At 37.1% G+C, this 22,200-nt stretch overlaps 1 protein-coding gene across 3 annotated transcripts in view; it reads left to right on the plus strand.

Annotated features, from left to right (window-relative positions):
* The window catches only part of DLG2 (discs large MAGUK scaffold protein 2), a 725,256-nt gene that overhangs the window by 324,373 nt on the left and 378,683 nt on the right, over nucleotides 1–22,200 (plus strand). For all 3 annotated transcript variants that reach the window (XM_090265790.1, XM_090265791.1, XM_090265792.1), the window contains exon 10: nucleotides 15,435–15,503. In XM_090265790.1, the coding sequence (XP_090121916.1) occupies nucleotides 15,435–15,503 (69 nt within the window). The remainder of the gene's footprint in view (nucleotides 1–15,434; nucleotides 15,504–22,200) is intronic.

Consider the following 22,200-nt stretch of genomic DNA (forward strand, 5'->3'; position numbering starts at 1 on the left):
AAGTTATCAAGCTTGTCAGAGCCTGAAAGACTTTTAAAAAATTGCTTTGTCCTGGAAATTAATCCCTAAGGAAAGCAAGCATTTATTTAAACAGAAAGGGTTCACTGCTGGTACCTAGTTTCATTTTGATGACCAAATTAAAATCTACATTAAGAGACTTAGGAAGTATTACACTATATCATGTTGGGTTCCAGTGTTCAGATTTTTAGTTCTGTTAATAAATAGAAACTTAGCTGAACCAATGACCACATGGCTATATTGAACATATTCAAGCAAGGGAGAATACCAGAAAAGACAGTTCCTACTTGGAAGTGTAAATTGTGAAGAGTGAAGGGAAATGAACAATTTGCCTTTTACTAATTTCACTTATTAGTGCAAAGATGGTGATGACTTCTCCATGTTGAGCATTGTGAGGAATATTCGGTCTCCAGATGTCAGATGAAACAATTTCCCTTTTGCTGCACATCTGTGCTTTATCATGACACTCATACAAACTAATAGATATCACCAAGCCAAGCAACCCACATTTATTTTGATGTCCAGCTGTCTGCATGAAAATCAATAAGGCAACAAAATTATAGAATAAGAGTAATTCATTAGAAATAGACTTCAGTGTCATGGTAGGAGGCACAAGTCTCCATTTTATTTATTTGTTTGTTTGCATTGCTGTATATCTATGCTGACTTGACATGGGAAAAGTAATTAATTATTTTATTTGCTCTACAGAAAAGTTCTCTGAGGGCTGGCCCCTAGTGATAATAGGACAGGAAGCTTTGTTATTCATACCCAGTCTTCTTAAGACCAACTTCCTCTTGTAGCTCCTTGGCTTTTTTAACCCTTCTCTGGGTGTTTATAAATCTTGGGATAATGGAGGGCTCATTCTAAACTACAAAAGTGACTTTATATTAACTTAATATTGTTCATGACCTCCTCTTTGCCTATATAATATAATCAAAACTCCAGTGACCAGTTTTCCCTATTTCATGTTTAAGCTCTTTAAAGTCTTTGATAACTATTAACCAAGCTCTCCTTGAAACCCTCTCCTTGCTTCCATTGTTAGCTGACCTTACCTCATATTTTCTTGGTTTTTACTCCTACTTCTTACTCACTCCTTCCTAGTTTTATTTCAAGGTTTGGCTTTCTCTGTGCATCTTAAAATGTTGGCTATCTCCAGATCTGCATCTCAGCTTTCAGTTTTTTTATAATAATCTTTCCAGGAATACCCATGACTTTAAATGCACCTATACTATATTGTCTTCAAAATATACTTTTTCATACCAGAACTGTCTCTTGAACTTGAACTTTGATAAATATCTAACTATCTGATGAGATATCTTGAATGTCACACAAGTTCCCACAAACTTACCATATACAATGTTAAAATAATTATATTCCTTCTAAATCTGTTATTATTCTCATATTCTCTTCTCAGTTTGAAGTACCATTATTAACTCAGTCATCCCAGCCAGAAACATGGAAGTTATCCTAGACTCCTCACTCATTACCTACATGTAATTGCCAAATCCTATAGATTCCATTTCCTTGATATATCTTAGCTCCAGTCACATGTTTTGTCGTCAGTTCCATTGAATAGTTCAAGTTCAGGTCACTAGCTTCAGACATCTCATGACCAAATCACACTGCCTCCCTGGAAAATAATTTCTATTTACCATTATCCATGCTTCACACTTTACAAAATTACTTTCACATATGTTGCTTTATATCTCGCTTCAGGGCAATCTGTGAGAAGGCACTATGACCTATGTTACACTGTTAATAGGAATGGAGATAAGAGTGTTTGGATTTTGAAGTAGTTAAGTACCAAATTAGGAAGGGTAGGAAATCCCTAACCCAAGGCCATCAACTCTCAAGCTCATGCTCCTTCCCAATCACAGTATAGATGGTCGTGACTTATGATTATTCTACTTTATGATGGTATGAAAATAATACTCATTCAGTAGAAACAGTACATCAAATTTTATATTTTGATCTTTTTCCAGGCAAGTAATATATAGTAAGATACTTTGTCGTGATGCTGGGCAGTGGCAGAGAGCCACAACTCTCAGTCAGGCATACAGTAATGAGAGTAAATAACCAATACTCTACAGTGTATTATTTGTGTTAGGTGATTTTTCCCAAATATAGGCTAGCATAAGTGTTCTGAACACATTTAAAGTAGGCTACGCTAAGCTATGATATTCAGTAGGATAGATGTATTAAGTGCATTTTTGATTTATGATATTTTCAACTTATAATGGGTTTATCAGGACATAACTCCACTGTAAATGGATGAGCAACTGTTTCCCAGCAATAAAGTAGATGTGGAGGGCAGAAGCAGTTGTTTCCTATTCAAAATGAAGGTAAAATTAAAACAAAGTAGGCAAGTAAGGTAACTTATCTCAGGCCATTGGGCTCTCATTAGGAGCACAGTGGGGAAAAACCTACATTTCTGACTTCTATACTTCTGCTTTTTTGTCTACACACTCTGCTTCCCAGATGTTGTCAAAGAATAAAACCCAGAAAGTGTTGTCCTGAAAAATCTGTTTCTTGTGTGAAATGAAGGAATACCCAGGGTCATATTAATTAAATGCTTAGCATCCCAATAGGTGTACAAAAACCTTCCATTCCAAATTTTCTAATTGTTGGTGCATTCATAGTACTTTTCTGTATTTTATGTAAAGTTTCTAACTAAAATTGACTTTCCTTTTTGAAGTAACTGCATTCATGGTGCTAGCTGACACCTGTTTTAAGCTATTATAAATTCAATTTTTTACTTTCCTTGTAAAGAATGGTCTGTCTGGAACAAAGCTTTTGGATAGATGTTCGTACATTGCCTCATTACGTGAAGCTTGTATACTTCAAAAGTCAAGAAGAGTGATGTGCAGGCAAAAGGCAGGAATGTGCCTACTGTATTGAAACACTGCACTTTGCTACTATTTCAGGCTGTAAGACCAGCCATATATCATTTGGTGTAGTCCAGAGGGCAAAATATTGGGATTTCTCATTGTTGCTTTAAGCAAAATATTTGTCATAGAGAATGGACCAGTATTTATAGGACCCCTTCAGAGTCTTCCAGCTAATTAACAGTGATGAGCAGGATTTTTAGAATGGCCATTTTTGGACTAGAGTATTCATTACTAAACTGTTGTCACAGAGAAGAATATGAATAAATGACAGTGACATGGGACAGGGAAAACCATGGGCGAGGAATTGGATCTGTGATCAGATCTCACCTTAAACACATTCTGGCCATACACTGTAACCTCTCTAGGCCCCCTCTGTGACAAGATTCTAAGATGTCCCATGTTATTGTTTAAGGATAAGGAGAGAACTAATATCTGGGTAATAATCTTATTGCATATTTAGACAATGGAGCTTCTTGTAACCTACACAACCAGAATCAGTTATCAATTCATTAGTCAAAAGATTGTAGATTAGTCAAAAGATTATTTAGAGAAAAAAATACTTGCATGCCTTAATTATTTCATCTTAACTTAAAAATATAACTGTATCATGGCACAAGAAAATCAATGTGTAGTGGTATTTAAAAGAATAAATGGGATTTCTCCCAATAAAGCTTCTCCAATTTTTTTTAGTTATCATGCTATTACTGACTATTGATTGAAGCTGTCTTACCTAAAGCCACATTTCTAGCATCTTTGGCTATGGCATGAGAAATTTGAAGCACTAAATTTGACGTAGTATATTTTTTCATATTTAGATCCATCTGTTTGTTGCAAAATGTATGATTTCTTCATTGTTGACAAGTTTAATTTTAAACAAATCATTCTTTTTAGTTCAAGTTATACTTTGTCTTTCTTAAATTACCAGAACTTTTAACTTGTCTGAGATTAGTTAATAAATTATGCTCTTTATCATTTTTTATATGTTAGGATCAAGATTTTCTCTAGCATTATCAATTTTTAGCCACCATTTTTATGATATTTTTTCAACATTTATTATTATCCATCAATTGCTTTAAAATGTTTGGTACGAGAAATTGATTTAAAGGGCCAGACCTGGGCCCATTTTTTTATAACTTCTACTTCATTTTTCCTGAATAAATTTTACAATGAATTTATCATCCATGCCCTTCAGTTTGGGTTTCTGTAAATTGGGATGAGAATTAAAAGTAAACTAAGTGAAAATTTCATATTTTGTTATACTTTCTGATTTTTACACTTGTCTCTCACACCTAATTTAGCAGCAATGTTTGTAACCATATATAATTAATTAAGTTTTTCTAGCTCAGTAAGTTTACTCTTGATATAAACAATTCTTTTTACACACTGTTTCATTTATGCAATGTTTAATTAAATTACATAATTATAAAATGAGTACAATGGAATAGACAGACTTGAGAACAATTACAACTGATTCTTAGTGAGCATACAAGTCATGTGGAAGGAATGAAAATGTATGAGCCATGAGCATCCCACATGCTATAAGCATGGTCAGCTGTCACTGAGAGGATGGAGAGGATTACTTAATCTGTAAAAATATGCTAATTAATAGCTCTCAATAGTGAAACATGTAAACTAACTATTAAACTTGAGGAAGGTCTGTGATGATTTACTACAATGCACAGTCCTTATTTTTATTATAATTGATAATTTTCATGAAAATGTAAAAGGCATGTTATATTTGAAGATGATACAATACTAGATATATAAGCCTTATAATGGCTAGCACATATTAGATGCTCAATAGATATTTACTGAGTTGAATTAATGATGCAGTGTTAGCATAACAAACTATAAAACAATCAAAATCAATACCATTAAATTTGACAAAGGTGAATATTAATAACTATATTGAGTTGCCAGAATCCCAGTGTATAAATACATGATATATTTAATTTTGAATCATTTGATATCAAAAATATATGAGAATTTAGGTTGACCCTAAACTTAACAAATCAGCAAATTTTAAAAGTCCATGTTATCTTCAGTTGCTCTAGCAAAAGTATGGAATTTAGAGGGAGGGAAGTCATTGCACTCAGCCCTACTCGGAACACATCTGGAACTCTGAATTCATTCCTAAGTTCTACAATTTAAATTTAAAAAAAGAAGAAAAGTTTAAGAGTATGCAAGAAAAGATGACTAGGAATATTGAAACTGTCTCATAAAGAACCAAAAGTGTTAGCAATGTTTATTTGAGGAGAAAATGATGCAAAAGAGGAAAAGATGAAGACCAACTATGTGATGAATTCCATAAAAGAATTCATAGGCATGAGTGTACAGGATATGAACAGGGCTGCTGAGGAGAGGACATTGTAGACATCATGTATTAAAAGGGTCACCAGGAGTTGGAGTCAACTCAATGCCATGTAACACACAAAGTATGCAAGGACTATCTATTATTCAGTGACTACTATGGGCAAATGGATGTAACACCAAGAGAAGAAAGAACTTTTTAGTAGTTATAGCTGCTCCACTGTAGGTCATAATTTCCACAAGTATAACAGGCACATCAAGCTAATCTTGCACAAAACCAAAATCAATTATATTTTTTTATCTACACATGTGTTTTCCTATATCCTCGTCGTCGTCGGCGGCAGCCGTCCGTCTCGAGAGATGATGGTGTAGCTTCTTAAGAGTCTATCTGCACCGCCGAGAATGGCTGTGCAGTCCGACTCGGGAGTGACATGGTATCTGTCTCCTCCCGTGTTGAATCGACATCTTGTGATGATGCTGAAGCTACAGAGCCTGGGCAGGGTGATATGGAGGGTCTGCTGTTGCCCATGCAGCAGACCCCCCCTCTCTTCGCAGCTGAAGGGTCCAAGGGAAAGACGGAGTCGATACAGCTTGGGTTCAGGTGCGCGGCAGGAGTTGCCGGTGTTGACTACAACGTCAAACCGCCTTAGGGACTCCGGCTCCGGATTGTCTGTCGGGGTTTACTCCCTTAGCCTTTCCCCTGAAGAGGTATGCCGCAAGGCAGCGGAGGTTTTTTGGAATCAGAGTTTTCCTTCTCTGATGTACCCTGACTGGAAGATCGAACCAGCGACACTTAGCTCGCAGGCCGACGCTCAATCCACTGAGCTAAACCAGCCAGGGCGTGTTTTCCTATATACACACATGCTATTTGGTTCTGTTAACAGTTTTATTATAATTTCAATCAGTAATACAACTCAATTCATTTTTTTCGCCACTACCACCCTTCTAGCATCAAAGTCAGTCTACTTTGGAAGGCTTGTTTGGAAGTTCTAGAAGAGAACACAGCTATCCTTATACCCTGGGAAGAGCAGGTTTCTTCTAACTAGGATATTTTTACTTTCAGAAGAAATGTCCACTAATCCAGATCACTAGAATCAATTCAGAAGATCAAAGCGCCCTCTCTATAACCCCTTCTATTCATTTTTGGGTATTTTACCTCCAATTGTGTTGTGTCCCTTATTCTTAATCCCTACTGCTGTTATTCAAATTTAGGCATTTATTCATTTTCCCATTAGTCTCTATGCCTGTACATTTGCTCCTCTTCCTTCCAGAGTATTTTCAGGTTTACCCTTCTGAGCCATACATGTTACCATCCTGACCTCTCTCCCCACTTCCACTTATCAAACTTGATAAGGCCCAGTCCACTTGGCATGATATTTGGTGCCCTTCAAGACCTACCCCTAGTCAGCTTCCTGACCTCATTCTTGGCCCTTCTCTGGCTAAGCCAAACCACTCCCTCCATGACCTTGATCATACACTTCAGGCTTCTAAGAAAGTTTTCCTTTAATTCTCCACCAATTAAAATACTTATACATTCTTCCATATCCAGCTTAGATGGTTTATCTATCAAATATACCTAGAGATTTATTGAAAAATGCTCTCCATATGAAAAGGAAGCAAATGATTGTTTTGATTTCACCATATTCATTATCAGGTATCTATTGAGTATGTACTATACTATTAAGGAATCAGAGTCATTTCTAGCACCTAACATAATCCCTGGTACATTGTAAGTGCCCAATTAACATTTGTTAGATGTAAACAGAACATATAAGTAATTATAAGACAACTCATATTAAGTATCAATGAAACGATAGGATGACTATCCAGCTTCATGGAGGATGTTTGATTATGTTGCATTTGAGGTACTGGCTGGATATCCAAGAAGACATATTATTTTTTTTAATAGTGGCAACTTTTTTATATATGCTTTATTGATTATGCTGTTACAGTTGTCCCAATTTCTTTTCCCTTTGTTCCACTCTATCCAGTGACATCCCTCCCTCCAGTTGCCCCCCCCGCCTTAGTCCATGCCCATTGGTTGTGCATATAGTTCTCAACATCTTCCTGTCTACTCCATACTCTCCTACTATGCTTCTTAATTCCTGTACCATCTCCCTCCCTTTCCCCCCTTCCATCTCCCCGCTGACCTCCCCTCATAATGTTCCCCATACCTATAATTCTTTTCCCACTCTCATTGCCTACTTAGTTTGCCTTTGTTTCAGTTCCCTAGCTTCTGCTGTTGGTTGTTGTGATACAGTTTTCATTTTTATGTTCAAAGTTTTTATCCTCTTTCTCCTAAACATGTCCCTTTAACATTTCATATAACAGTGCTTTGGATCTAAAGAATTCCTTCAGTTTTACTTTGTCCTGGAAGCACTTTCTCTGCCCTTCTATTCTGAATGACAGCTTTGCTGGATAGAGTAATCGTGGTTGTAGGTTTTTGCTTTTCATTACTTTGAATATTTCTTGGCAGTCCCTTCTTGCCTGCAGAGTTTCTTTTGAGAAATCAGATGATGGTCTTATAGGCATCCCTTTGTACATAATTCTCTTCTTCTCTCTTGCTGCTTTTAAGATTCTCTCTTTAGCCTTAATTTTTGACATTTTGATTATAATGTGTCTTGGTGTGGCTCTCCCTGGGTCCAGTTTTTCTGGAACTCTCTTTGCTTCCTGGACCTGTAAGTCTATTTCCTTCCCCAAGTTAGGAAAGTTCTGCTTCATTATTGTTTCACATAATTTTTCAATTTCTAGTTCTTCTTCTTCACCTTTCAGCAACACTGTGATTTGGATGTTGGCCCGCTTGTAGCTGCCCCATAAGTTTCTGAGCCTCTCCTCATTTTCCTCACTTTTCATTTCCTCTTTCTGCACTGGTTGACTGTTCCTTCCCCATGTTCTGATTTTTTATTTGATCCTTGGTTTTCTTTCTCTGACCACTACTTTCATATGTGTTTTTGTTCATTTCAGCAGGACTAGCCTTCATTCCTTCCCTGTTGTTTAAGATCTGCTGTTAGGTCAGTAAGCCTTTTTATAACCAGAGCTCTGAACTGTGCCCCAGAAAGATTTCCTATCTGCTGCTTCGTTAGATTAGGTATTTGCTGTCTGGTCAGCTGTGTCACTGGGATCTCTATCATGATCTGTGCCATCCTGACAGTATCGTGTTTATCTTTGCTTCCTGGGCAGGGCTGTCATGCCTTCTATGCTATAGGGGGCAGAGTCCTGTGCACTCATCACAACTGGGCGACCCTTCTCACCATGCTGTGGCATTTTCTGTGGGGGTGGGGGTCCAAGATGGATTTCTGCCATTCACTCTCTACTGAGAGACTGGGAGCTTCCACCTCCGTCCCCACCCCCTCTGGGCCTCACAGTCCAAGGCAATGGGGGTCTGCTTCCCTGGCGTTGGAATCACAAGCTGACAGGTCTGGTCTGCAGCCAGTGGTGCTCCCCAGGCACTTCTCACCTCCCCTTAAAAATGGGTGTCTGTGCTTACTGCCATCACACCGCCATCGCCACTGCTGCTGCCGCCAGCACAGCTTGACCTCTCCTCCCTGGCTTCACCCCTCCTACACATCCAGATGAGCACCGCTTGTTTTTGACTTCATACATTGGACTTCCATTTATTTTCTGGAACTTCTGGTTATTTCTGGTTTTGCGGTAGTTGTATTCCTTCTTAGTTGTGGAGGGAGATGAACCATGTCAGTCTAGGCCTCCATCTTGGCTGGAAGTCCTAATAGTGGCAACTTGATGCATGTACTTGAAGAGAGAGAAAGTAGACATAGAAAGAAAAGAAAAGAAATAGTAAGAGAGAGCAGATAAGTGAAAGGGGTGAGGAGTTAAATATGACAAGAGGACATGCAAGTTCTTTAGAAGGATGAAGTAGAACATTTAAAATACTTCAGAAGGGGACTTCCGGCCAAGATGGAGGCTTAGACGGACACGCTAGGTCTCCCTCTACAACCAGATAGGAATACAACTACTTCAAAACAAAGGATAACTAGAAATTCCAGAAAATAAAGCTACACGGAAGCCCAACACATGAAGTTATAAACCAGCGGTGCCATTTGGGCAGGTAAGAGTTAAAGAAGGCAAAGCTGTCTGCGGAGCGGCGGCGGGGGCGGGGCGGCGAAAAAGCCCGGAGGCTTGGCGCGACTCCAATCAAGCCCCTGCCGGTGCGCGACTCCGGGCGCTGGGGAGAGCAGTCGCAGCATCGCCTTGAACAGTGAGGCCCAGGGGCGCGGGAGGACGGATCCCGGTCTCCTAGCGGAATAACTGTGTGTATCCATTTTGGACCCCCGCCCCCAAAGAAAGAAAGCACCACAGGGCTGCGAAATAGGTCGCAGACAGGCGCCGGGCGCTGACTTGTGACGCCAAAGGGCGCCGGTCGCTGGGTCATTACGAGTACACAGGCACCGCCCCCGACAGCCAGCCCAGGAAAACAAAACGCATCTGTCAAAATGAGGCAGACAACTATAGAGATCCCGGTGGTGCAGCTCACCAGGCAGCAGATAGAGAACCTGACAGATGAACAGATAAGAAACCTGTCAGAGGCTCAGTTCTGGGCCATTGTTATCAGGTGGCTTACAGAATTCACAAAAGAGCAGGAAAAAGATATGAAAGAAGCGAAAAACTTTCATAACGAAAGGAACAAAACCATGTACGAGACAGATGGTGAGGAATCCAGAGTTCATTTCAACAAACTGGAATATGGAGAAGGAAGAAGCAGTCAACCAATGCAGCGAGAGGAAATAGGAAGCAACAATGAGACGATCAGAAACCTCTGGGACAGCTATAAAAGGCCCAACATAAGAATCATTGGTTTGCCAGAGAATGAGGAAGATGAACTAGAACTTGAAAAATTGAGTGAAAACATAATAAAGGAGAACTTCCCAGACTTGGGGAAGGGAATAGACCTGCAGGTCCAGGAAGCAAGGAGAGTTCCCAAGAGACTGGACCCAGGGAGAACCACCCCAAGACACATTATAATCAAAATGTCAAAAATTAAAGATAAAGAGAGAATCTTAAAAGCAGCAAGAGAGAAGAAAAGAATTATGTACAAAGGGGTCCCAATTAGACTATCAGCTGACTTCTCAAGGGAAACCCTACAAGCAAGAAGGAACTGGCAAGAAATATTCAAAGTAATGAAAATCCAAAACCTACAACCACGAATACTCTATCCAGCGAAATTGTCATTCAGAATAGAAGGACAGAGAAAGTGTTTCCAGGACAAAATAAAACTGAAAGAGTTCATTAGATCCAAACCACTGTTATATGAGAAGTTAAAGGGACTGGTTTAAATAACAGAAGATAGGGAGATGAAACAAAGGCAAACGAAACAGGCAACGAGAGTGGAAAAGGAACTGTGGGTAAGGGAAGCATAGTGGGGGGAGGTCAACAGGGAGGGGGAGTGGGGAGAGGGAGGGAGATGATATAGGAATTGGGGATCATGGTAGGAGGGAATGGAATAGACAGAGGTTGGGAGGAACTGTATGCACAACTAATGGACATAATCTAAAAGGGGGGGACAACTGGAGGGAGGGGGCCACCGGGTGGAGGGGAGCAGAGGGAAGGGAAATTGGCACAAATGTAATATTTTAATCAATAAAACACATTAAATCTGAAAAAAAAAAAAAAAAAAAAAAAAAAAAAAAAAAAAAAAAAAAAAAAAAATACTTCAGAAGGTATTTTAGTGATGGATGAAACTTTACAAGGCACATTAAATAAGTTTATTGTTATCAGTGTGTTAATAAAAGACAAAGGACTTTTTGTGTTCTCCATTTAAATAACATAGGTTTCATATTACACTTTGGAAATACCACTTATTTGCCTTTCATTGCTTACAAGATGGAGAAACTTAAAAAGTCATTTATTACCACCAGCTAGGACCTTTGTGTTCCATGTGTAATAAAGCAATTTCAGTTTAGATGCTCAAAATTTTTTGTTTAATGCAGCAATAGGAATGTACCTTTCAATACCATTCAGATGTCATTTTCTTAAGCATCAACTAGGGAGTCTTTCACTTGGAAAGTCAGAGAGTTGTTGGAAAAAAAGACTCTACTTGTCTCTGGCTCTGGCTCAATTTTATTCAATGACAGCATGATTTAGAAAGGCAATAGTGCTGTTCCCTCTCTCTAAGTCTTAAATATCTTGGTAAAATTTACCTCCACAGTCACCTGATTTGACACTTCAGCCTGCTACCTAGGCACAGCGTTGGTACCACAGATTGTCTACCAGGTGACAGGGACTTCTTCCCCAGAATCAGTGCTGTGACATGATGCTAAGCCTCATTCTCATTTGACTCACCCACTGTTTATTGTCACTTAAATTCTCATAAAAGTCCAGGGCTCACTAATGAGGTGGTGTGAAAAGGAGAGAGAAATTCCTTTATTAAATGATCTTCATTAAAGAAAGATCTTCAAAAGCCACTGACTTGCAAGTTGGACATACACCATGAAAATAATGGGTGGTATTTAATGGGGGAAAAAAAAAAACTCTCAGTAATCATTAGTGAGAGTTCAGCATTTCCTAACTGAATGTGTTGAGTCCTCTACATGGAAAAGCTCTACTCCTTGCTCTAAAGCACACACGACACAGTAGGAAAAGCAGGCACACAAATAGATGGCTGTGATCCTTAGCCGTGGATGCTATTATGCATGTGTGGAAAAGATGATGGGGTACAGCACAGCATGGCAGCTGCGCTGGGGAGGAGGGAAGGCATATCCTTGAATACTTCCAGAAGAGACATTTGACAGAGTCTAGAAAAATGATAGCTACAAGGAGGAGATGGGCTTTGTTTTGCTTTGTTTAAGACAAGAATCTTCCAAGCACTTAGCTCTCCAATGGAGAAGGCTATAAGCTTTAGCTCTGTTCCTCCCTTGGTTCTTTCCGCTCCAGTTTTTAGAATCCCATCCAGTTGGCCTCTCTGCCAGCAGAGGTAAAAGAGCTAGGCTTTTTTTTTTTTTTTTTGTTACCTATAATTTCTTAGTCACAGTAGTACTAGCAACAGCTATGTAGCCAATAATATGGAAAGAATGGAACCCTTTCTAAAATACCAGTTATCATTACCATCAGGTAGCTCCTAATACCCACTGCAAGTATTCGCCATGCAAGTACTGCTTAAATGTTACTGTCAGGGAACAACAAAAACTACCTCGCATGCAAAGGTCTTGACTGTCAGATAATTCACCTTAATTGTCTTATTAGAGTAGAAGGGTAATTACATATTGTAAAAATCTCTGTCTGTTCCAAATTTACATGGTAGGAGAAACTGGCTGACTTTGCATGAGTAATATAAAAGGAGTCAAATTCTCTGAGCATTTTATGGTACATTTTGCATTTAATAGCATCACTAAAATTTTAAGAGAGACATTGTTGAAATAATTTAGGGCAGAATAATAATGTAGTTAGTTTAAAGTAGTGATAAGTAAAGTAAGATTACTGAATATTTCTTTGTTTTAATTATGTGGACTAAGCTAATGGTGAGGAAGCTATCAGGGATTCCACTTACTCATTAATCTTGGTTTGTGAGCAGCATTGATCTTTACACAAGAAGAACTGTTGGTACTTTCTAAACCAGTGGAAGATAAATGGTAAGGGAAATTATTAAACATTTTAAGCAAAAGAAATACAATTAGCAGATAAGCATATAGAAAAAATCATTCTCACTAATAAACAAATAATATAAGAAATATAATTTGTATTGATTAAATTATCAATTGTTGTGCAACTGGTGTGGATGTGGGTGTCTGGGTATTTTAGAGGCAATAAAATGGTACAAAGCTTTTGAAAAGTTATCAAGAGCCTAATAATTTTTTTTTCATTTTGGGGAATACATCCAAAAGAAATTATAAAATAAGGAAAATAATTAACATCATTATCTTCATTGCATCATTGTTTATAATATTAAAACAATAGAAGTAATCCAATATCTAACCATTAAAGGGTGGTTAAGTTATATCTTCATAGAAAATAACATTCTATAACACTAAAATAGTAACTCTGGAGACCCTATCAGAAATGCTAAAATTATAATGTAAGGGAAAAATATAAGATATGTAGTTATATATGTTCTGTGTATATGTAAAACTATATGAAACACATAGAGTCAGTAGCATGGAATAGAAAGTGCATACAATTGGTAATAAAACAGCTTTACTTTTATTTCTGGCTCCATAGTTCCAAACTGTTGATCAAAAGTTATTTCAGTTCTATGTGTTTTGTTTTCTTAAACATAAAATGGGGATACTCATACTTACCTTAAAAGAATTAAATTACATAATTCTGTAAACTCTGGGACAAGATAATGGAATTATGTGTGAATTTGTTTCTCTAATTTTGAGTTCCATTAATTTCTTGTTTTTCAATAGAAAATATATTTTCTATTAATATTAATCACCAAAGTTATACTTAGAAATACATACACACCTTGAAGTATTGACTATATGGCTAACTGTAGAGATCTAAATAATAATTTTTATTTCATTCCAAACATCTCAAATTACACAGTGTGAAATCATATTAGTTTACTTATTTAACAAACATTTAGGTAGCTTTCATTACCATGTAACACGCACTGTTCAAAACACTTAATTCATTGAATCACTATAACAACCCCATGAGAAAGATATTATATCTGAATCTTACAGGTGAGAAACTGACATTCAGAGACCTTTAAGTAACTTGTGCAAGGTCACACTGAGAAATGTGGTGGAGCTGGAATTTGAACTCAGGCTGTGGCTACATGGTCCAGCTTCTGAATGTTGTACTACTTTTCAGTTGGTCAATCAAAATATGTCCAGTGAACATGTATGGTGCTTCACACAGTGAGAAATGTCAGGAAGCAAAGGATATAATCCTTAACCTGCAAGAAGATATAATAATTCTTTAGGGTTTAGCTGACAATCCAAGATTCTGCTCCCTCAACTCAGACAAATGCCATTCATGTCACAACTAAATGCTATTCACAGAGAGCCACCTCTTCACATCCCTAATGACCAAGGGTCTAAATGAAAATCTGCAGTCTACAGCTCGGCTTTCTATGTCAGTCAGTGTTTTCAGAGTATATGCTAAGAAATCCTAGAGCTGTGTGAAGGAACTCTTTATAAATATATTTGCATATACACATCATCACAACTAAAATCTTAAACTAATACTTCAAACTAAAATTACACATTGAAGTATGTTTCATTATGTTTTATCATACATTTTAACACAGGGGAAACCCAAAGTGCATTCTTTTTTTGCTGTTGGATTGTCATTGTGTATATCTCAGATAAAAGTATCCCTTCATCTCTAATTAAAGAAAATTCTGAGATTGCGAGGCAAGTTCTGACAAATATGAAAAATTCTTATTATTTGGAAGGTAATATGACATTTAAGAATAATGACTCTAATCAGACAGTCTAGATACCATTTCAATCCCAGGTATTTACCAGATGACTTTGAATGCATTCCTAAACCTGTCTGTACTTTATTTTTCTCCTCTGTTCAATGGGGCAGTACATACCTCATAGGATCATGAGATATAAAAGATGTAAACACATAAACTTAGAAAAGTCACTTGGGCAATATAAGTGCTCAATAAATGTTAGATATTATAATTTTTGTTGCAACCATTTATCTATAAAATCGGTCTTTGCTTGTTACCATACAACCAAGACAAAATACAGAATTACATTAAATTCTACGATTGATATGTAACTGAAAATCCCATTTTTCAAGTGTTTATGTTTATCCTACAGCTGAATTGTTATTAACTATACAAGTAAGTGTTGCAAATTTGAACTAATAAATGTGTATGAGTTAAGTACTACCCCAATTTGCAAATTTGCTCTTTTGAAAAATTTGCTTTGAAAAAAAAAATGTTCTGTACTAAAAAAAAATGCGTTGCATCATAATGAAATTTGTTTCTATGCTCTATGTTGTCTTATTCCAAAGAGAGAAAATTACCTTTTTCAATGTATGTTTATTTTCAAGTCTACTTGTGATTTAAAGCTTACTTTTGAATAATACATGTGTGTTGAAACCAAATTATATGGAAATAATTACCCCTTATTAGGTAGAATGTTTTATTTGGTAGTATTCTACTTACCATCAAAAGAACAGTGATTTAATCTCTAATGTATTTCTTTGAAGACTGGTCTTTTTTTGCAATAATTCTGATTTGAATGTGTGAAGGCATTTTAAATAATTGATCCATGTTTGTTTTTCTTTCTTTTCTTGCAGTCATTCCCAACACAGCACTGCAACCCGCCAGCCTTCAGTGACTCTCCAACGGGCCATCTCACTGGAAGGGTAAGAATAATAAGAAGCCTTCTCTTAAACTAAACTGTGGTGACCTCATCATTCTTTCTCTCTCTCTCTCTCTCTCTCTCTCTCTCTCTCTCTCTCTCTCTCTCTCTCTCTCTCTCCCTCTCTCTCTCTCTCTCTCTCAGCAAATATCTATGAATCTTTTGTTATGTGCCAAACACTGTGCTATGTAATAGATTTAACAAGTCAAGGGATTAATGGAGGATTCAGGAAAGATATCTGACAGAGAATGGGTATCAGAGAGGGCGGGAGGAGCAGGTCAGGATGGTTTCAGAGAAGGTAAAACTTTCAAGGTGAGAACTGAAGCATCTGTGGATATTTGCTTGACAGACATTAGAAAGAAGGGTATTCTAAGCACAAGAAAGAGCATGTGCATAAACATGACCACATCCTAACCAAGGATCTAAAAGACATGTACTTGGAAAATTATAAGACACTGAAGATAGAAACAGAAAAAGATACAAATAAGTGGAAGCTCATACTGTGTTCATGGGTAGGAAAAATTAACATCAAAATGTCCATACTACCCAAAGCAATCTATAGATTCAACACAATTCCTATCAAGATTCCAATGATGTATTTCACAGAACTAGAACAAATATTTCACAAATTTATATGGAACCACAAAAGGCCCCACATAGCAACAGCAATCCTGAGAAAGAAGAACAAAGTTGAAGGAATTATGCTACCTAACATCAAACTATACTTTAAGGCCAGAGTAATCAAAACAGCATGGTACTGGAATAAAAACAGACACATAGTTCAATGGAAGAGAATAGAGATCCCAGAAATAAACCCACACCTTTATAGTTAGTTAATATTTGACAGAGGAAGCAAGCATATAGAATGAGCTAAAGATAGTTTATTCAGTAAATGGTGTTGGGAAAATTGGAAAGATGTTCAGGAAAATAAAACTACCATAGATCACCATCTTACACCACACACAAGAATAAATTCAAAATGGATTAAAGACTTAAATGTTATACCCAAAATTAAAAAAAAGCCATAGAAGAAAACATAAACAGCAAAATCTTGGACATTGCTCATAGCAATATTTTATCAGATATATCTCCCTGGACATGGGAAACAGAAGAAAAAATAAACAAACGGGACTATATCAAACTAAAAAGTTTTGCACAGCAAAGGAAAATATCAACAAAATAGAAAGACAACCCACAGAATGGGAGAACATACTCATCAATACATCTGATAAGGGGTTAATATCCAAAATTTATAAAGTACTTACTAAACTCAACACCAAAAAAACAAACAACCTAATTAAAAAATTGGCAAATGACCTGAATACACTTCTCCAAGGAGGACATACAGATAGCCAATAGACATATGAAAAGATGTTCAATGTCACTAATCATCAGAGAAATGCAAATAAAAACCACAATGAGCTACCATCTCACACCTGTCAGAATGGCTATCACCAATAAATCAACAAACAAGCGCTGGTAGGAGTAGAGAAAGGGGAACCCTTTGGCACTGTTGGTGGGAATTCAGACTGGTGCAGTCACTTTGGAAAGCAGTATGAAGATACCTCAAAAAATTAAAAATGGATTTGCCTTTTGAACAGTGCTCCCATTTCTGAAAATATATCTGAAGGAGCCCCCAAACACTAATTAGAAAGAACATAATCACCCCTATGTTCATTGCAGCATTATTTACAATCACCAAGATATGGAAGCAGCCCAAGTGTCCATCACTAGATGTGTGGATAAAACAACTATGGAACATTTATGCAATGGAATACTACTCAGCTATAAAAAAGAAGAAAATTTTATCCATTGCAACAGTATGGATGGACCTGAAGAACATTGTGCTAAGTGAAATAAGCCAGTCAGAGAAAGACAAATACCATATGATTTCACTTATATGTGGAATCTGATGAACAAACTGAACTAACAAGCAAAAACAGAGACAGGCTCATAAATGGAGAACAGGATGACAGTTGTTGGGGGGGGCGGTTTGAGCAAAAAGGAAAAAAAGACTCATGGACAATAATGTGATTGCAGGGGGTTGAGGGTAGAAGAAAATACTTTTTTTTTTTTAAGGCCATTGAGTGATTCAGTGCTGAGGCATAGGGTATGTGAGGCAGTAGAGATGAGAGTGGAGATGTTGGCTGGACAGGATTACATGTAGAGCATTAGTATTTTGTATTTCTAAATTCCCCAATCAGATAAAAGCTGGAGGAGCTGGGGGAAGGGGCTAAAATTTCTCCCACTTGCCTTGTAATTGAAACTGGTTTCATTGAGAACATTTAATTTATTAATATATAAAAATCATTTTATTTTTCCAATATCTGTTACCAGCTATGCTTTGTTTAATCACTATTTCCCAATTAGTCTTCCTTAGTGGCATCTTCAATGGAAATCTCTAACTTTATTATTTATTAGTCCTTCCCTAAAATCTTATGTTTTATTCAGACCTTTGTCCCTCCTTCCAACATAACTAAATTTTGGATTCTACCAAAGTGTTCTGGAGATGATAGAGGTGTTATCTTTTCTCTCCGTTTCTTTCATACCATTTTCTGGATTAGACATTTTCAACATTTTTCATCTCATGGCACACAAAAACTAAAATTCCGTGGCACACCAAAAAATATATTTTTTACTGATCTGACAAAAATAGATATAATTTTGATTCATTCACACCAAACTGTTGTGTTGGCTGTTGTCATTTTTTGGGGGCAATCTAAGGGAAAAGAGGTTAGTGCCCCTCACTAAATAGTCAGGTTTTCATGTTTTAAAAGTTCTTCCAGCACACTGGTTGAAAATGACTGCTTTGGATCTTTCTTTCTCTTAGAGTCATCTTTTGGTAATATTGGGGCAAAAAGAAGGGAAAGATAAATGGCATTCCTTACCGCTCTACTGTGGCTGTCTCCTTTCTCTTTGTTGTCTCTGGCCGTGTAGTCTGGGTAGGTGGAGAACCAAACATGCACTGGTGCTGAGATTCAAACAACCCCTCCAGCTGTGTGGTGCCCTGGGAGGCTCAGCTGCCTCTTCCACAAAACCCTAGCAGTAGCACACTGTGCTCACCACTCGATCCGAGCAGCAGCAATCCCTCACAAACCCAGTTTTCCTTTCTCATCTGTCCTCAGCAACTTCAGATGTGAGGCTTGCAAGCATGAGCAGCACCTGTCTTTCCTACCCCTCAGGTGGAACCTACCAGAAATAGTCCTTGCCTCCTCTTTCCCTGGGGTTCTTTTCCAACCTCAGTAGTAACAGGGCAAGTCAGCAGACTCCAGGGCTAAGTGGACATCCACCTGGAAGGGAGATGTTAGCTTTTCCTTCCTGGAACAGCATAATGTTTATAAACACTTTTCACAGAGCTCCCTTTAATACCTTCAGCTAAAGAAACCAACTGAATTTTCCCAAACCCTTGGGAAGGCAAATGAAAGGAAAATGACATGTCTACAAACACTGAACACCCTGCAAAAGGACACCAGCTTCTCCTGCTAGTTCTCCTCTTCTTCTTTTGATGGTAAAGAACATCAGACTGCTTTAAGTCCTCTAGTAAAAAAAAAAAAAAAAAGAAAACAAGCAAACAAAACAGAGATATGAAAGTTATAGGCTAAATGCAGGGTGGGGCAAAAGTACGTTTACACTTGTTCATATGGAAAATAATACAATAATTAATATGTGATAACAAGAATAAACTGTGCATGGATAGCAGTGTAGGAATTGACTGTGAGAATTGGGAACAGGCTGGGTGGAGGGGAGAAGAGGGGAAAATTGGGACAACTGTAACAGCATAAACAATAAAATATTTAAAAGAAAAAAATAATAAATTCTGTTTCATGTACTCACAACTGTAAACCTACTTTTGCCACACCCTACATAACTTAGGTCTGGAGAAGTAACTTTTTTCTCTATAGGACACTATCTCCCTTGCAATATTTGTTCTATTCCATTAAAAAATAAGTAAACACACATGCAAGAAGTTCTCCATCAGGCCTTCATAGAGGTTGGTTCTGTAATAATATACAGGTAGTCTAGATCATGGATCCAAGCTAGATTTCTTGCTCAGGACATTACTGGCTGCATGACAGCAAGTTACTTGGTTTTTTTATGCCTCAGTTTTCTCATCTGTAAAATGGAGATACTAATAATATTTCTTAAAGGGTTTTTTTTCCAAGAATTCAATTCATAAACATTATTTTTATAATAGTATTAACATATGTGTTTTTGTTTAGTAATTGTTCCTGTTGTTGTTATACATAATATATACTTAATTTATCAGGTGGGAATTTCTCATTTATATTAAATAACAGTTAGTTAAAACAATCAGGGATTGGTGACTTCACTATACTTTGGAGAGGCATATTCATATATACACAGCTAAAAATCATTTGTGGAAGCAATTCAAATCATTGAGTCTGCTTCATTGCCTTGTTAATATTTATATGAAAATTTTAATTACCAGTATTATATTTAACTGCTTATTTAACACTTTAAAGAATAATCTAAGCATTTTCTGTATATTGGCTCATCCTCAGCTCCAAAAGAAAGAACTTAGGGCCAGAATAAGAAATGCTCTTTACAATTCTGGTATATATATCTTAGTAAGTTTAAGACAAAGAGACCATTTAAACACATGAGAGGAAATTGTCTCCCCAGCCTGTGAACAACTGGGCTTGAGGGTCATTCAGCACCTGCAGTGCAAGTCTGGAAAGCCTGTGACTGTACCGTCCATATCACTTCCCTCAATTTCTTTTTTCTGAGACATGTCGTGGTTCAGAAAAACTATTTCACAAAACTCAGCTGTTGGTCACATCCTCCAAAAGACTGTGATCAACTTTGAATTCTGTGTGTTAAGTAGGATATGTGTAAAGAACCTACAAAAGGACATCCAGAGTTAACAAAGGGATGAGCAGCATTCTATCAAGAACACATTGACACTGTTAGGATTCTATATTGGCAAGAAAGGGAGTTTCATCCAGTGCTTCATGAGATTCTAATCAAAATGTGCACTTGTTAGGAATAAATGCAGTACTAATTCATGGGTATTTCTTCAAGGGAAGAGAAAAGAAACAAACATTTATTGAGCGCTAATATAGCTCTCTATCTATTGATTGATCAGTCTATCCATCCATCTGATTTATTTCCAAAATAGTCTTAGGAAATAGATAGCCTGTTTTCTAAATCTTGATTCATAACAAGGTTAAGTAATTTTTCCAGAGCATCTACACAGAAAGTACCACAGTTTGGATTTGAAGTCAAATTTGACTCCACTTTACAACTCCATCTTCTATAATGTTGCATGAAATGGCTTTATTGAACAGGTCACGACATTCATAAACCACATTCATACTAAGTTAGACATACTGAAGAACTCCCTAGGGTAAAAAGTGGTAAAGAACTGGAACTGACTCTAAGCCTAGAAGTCATTAAATAAAATGAATAACCCACCATTTTGGGTGGCTGAAGGTCCAGGGACATGCTAAGTGGCTGAGCCTACCACTGATCTCTACTTCACCTTCCTTTTTGTTTATGAAAATATCCATTGGCTGAGTGGCTGTCATTCCGCATTTTGGTCATTAACACAAAGATTTCCTCCAGCTATGCTAAATAATAGCATTTCTTCTAAAGCTATTTCTAAATCTTTTTTCTTTGTTTGTAGTCACAAAGCTATTAGCAGCTTGCCAATAAGCATATTTAAGCATTTTGCACTGTTTTCTACTTACATTAAATGACTTCTGTAATAAATGCAATCAGTAATTCTAATTCTCTGCTAAGATAAAGCCAAAAATGGCAAGGCCTTACTCTGACTTCATAATGCAAGAGTGATTCCTTTGAAAGAAAGAAAGAGAGAGAGAGAGAGAGAGAGAGAGAGAGAGAGAGAGAGAGAGAGAGAGGAAAGAAGGAAGGAAGGAAGGAAGGAAGGAAGGAAGGAAGGAAGGAAGGAAGGAAGGAAGGAAGGGAGGGAGGAAGGAATTCCTAACTATACTTCATTGTTCTAACTGGTATAGACCTGTTTACCTCTAGTGAATAATACACTAAGAAAGATATTGTTCCCTACAGTCCTGAAAGAAAACTGACCCTGGAATCAAAGAATTGGTTTTGAATCCTGGCCTCTGTGCCATCTTGTTGTTAATCTTAAACAGGACCCTTCCTTCTACTCTTACTATGGATTTCCTCTTCAGCCAAAAGGGAGAATAGCATAGGACTCACCAGCTTTCTGTAAAAGTAGGAGGCCAACATGTTCTGAGAAAACAAACAAAAAATTTATTTTTATAGCCTAGATTAGTTTGAAGACCTACTTTTATCACTTGTTGTTAAATGCATATATATGTATTTATTCATACCAAAGAGTTTTGAATGTAAAACAAAATACTTAAAGTAGAAATAATTTTGCATTGCTGGAATATTCAGAAGGGGACACCTCAGTAATTGTCTACAAAGCCCAGGACACTAAAGTTAATGCTATATATGCCCAGCTGGTTATCAAATAGAGAGATTATGTGGCATATAATCACTGTCACTGAGTGCATAGTAAGAAGTTTGTTTTTCACTTTGCATAGGCCAATGGGTCTTTAACAGATTTCCCATTCGGGTGCTATAACACTGAGTGTAGGCAATCAGCTGAAATTGCATTATTTCAAAATTCCTTCCCAATCATCTTGTGAAAGCTAACTACACAAGATTTTTTTTAATGAGTGTACTTCAAAAGATCA

The sequence above is a fragment of the Furipterus horrens genome, unplaced genomic scaffold, assembly GCF_987537825.1.
Source record: "Furipterus horrens unplaced genomic scaffold, mFurHor1.1.pri manual_scaffold_2, whole genome shotgun sequence".
NCBI lineage: Eukaryota > Metazoa > Chordata > Mammalia > Chiroptera > Furipteridae > Furipterus > Furipterus horrens.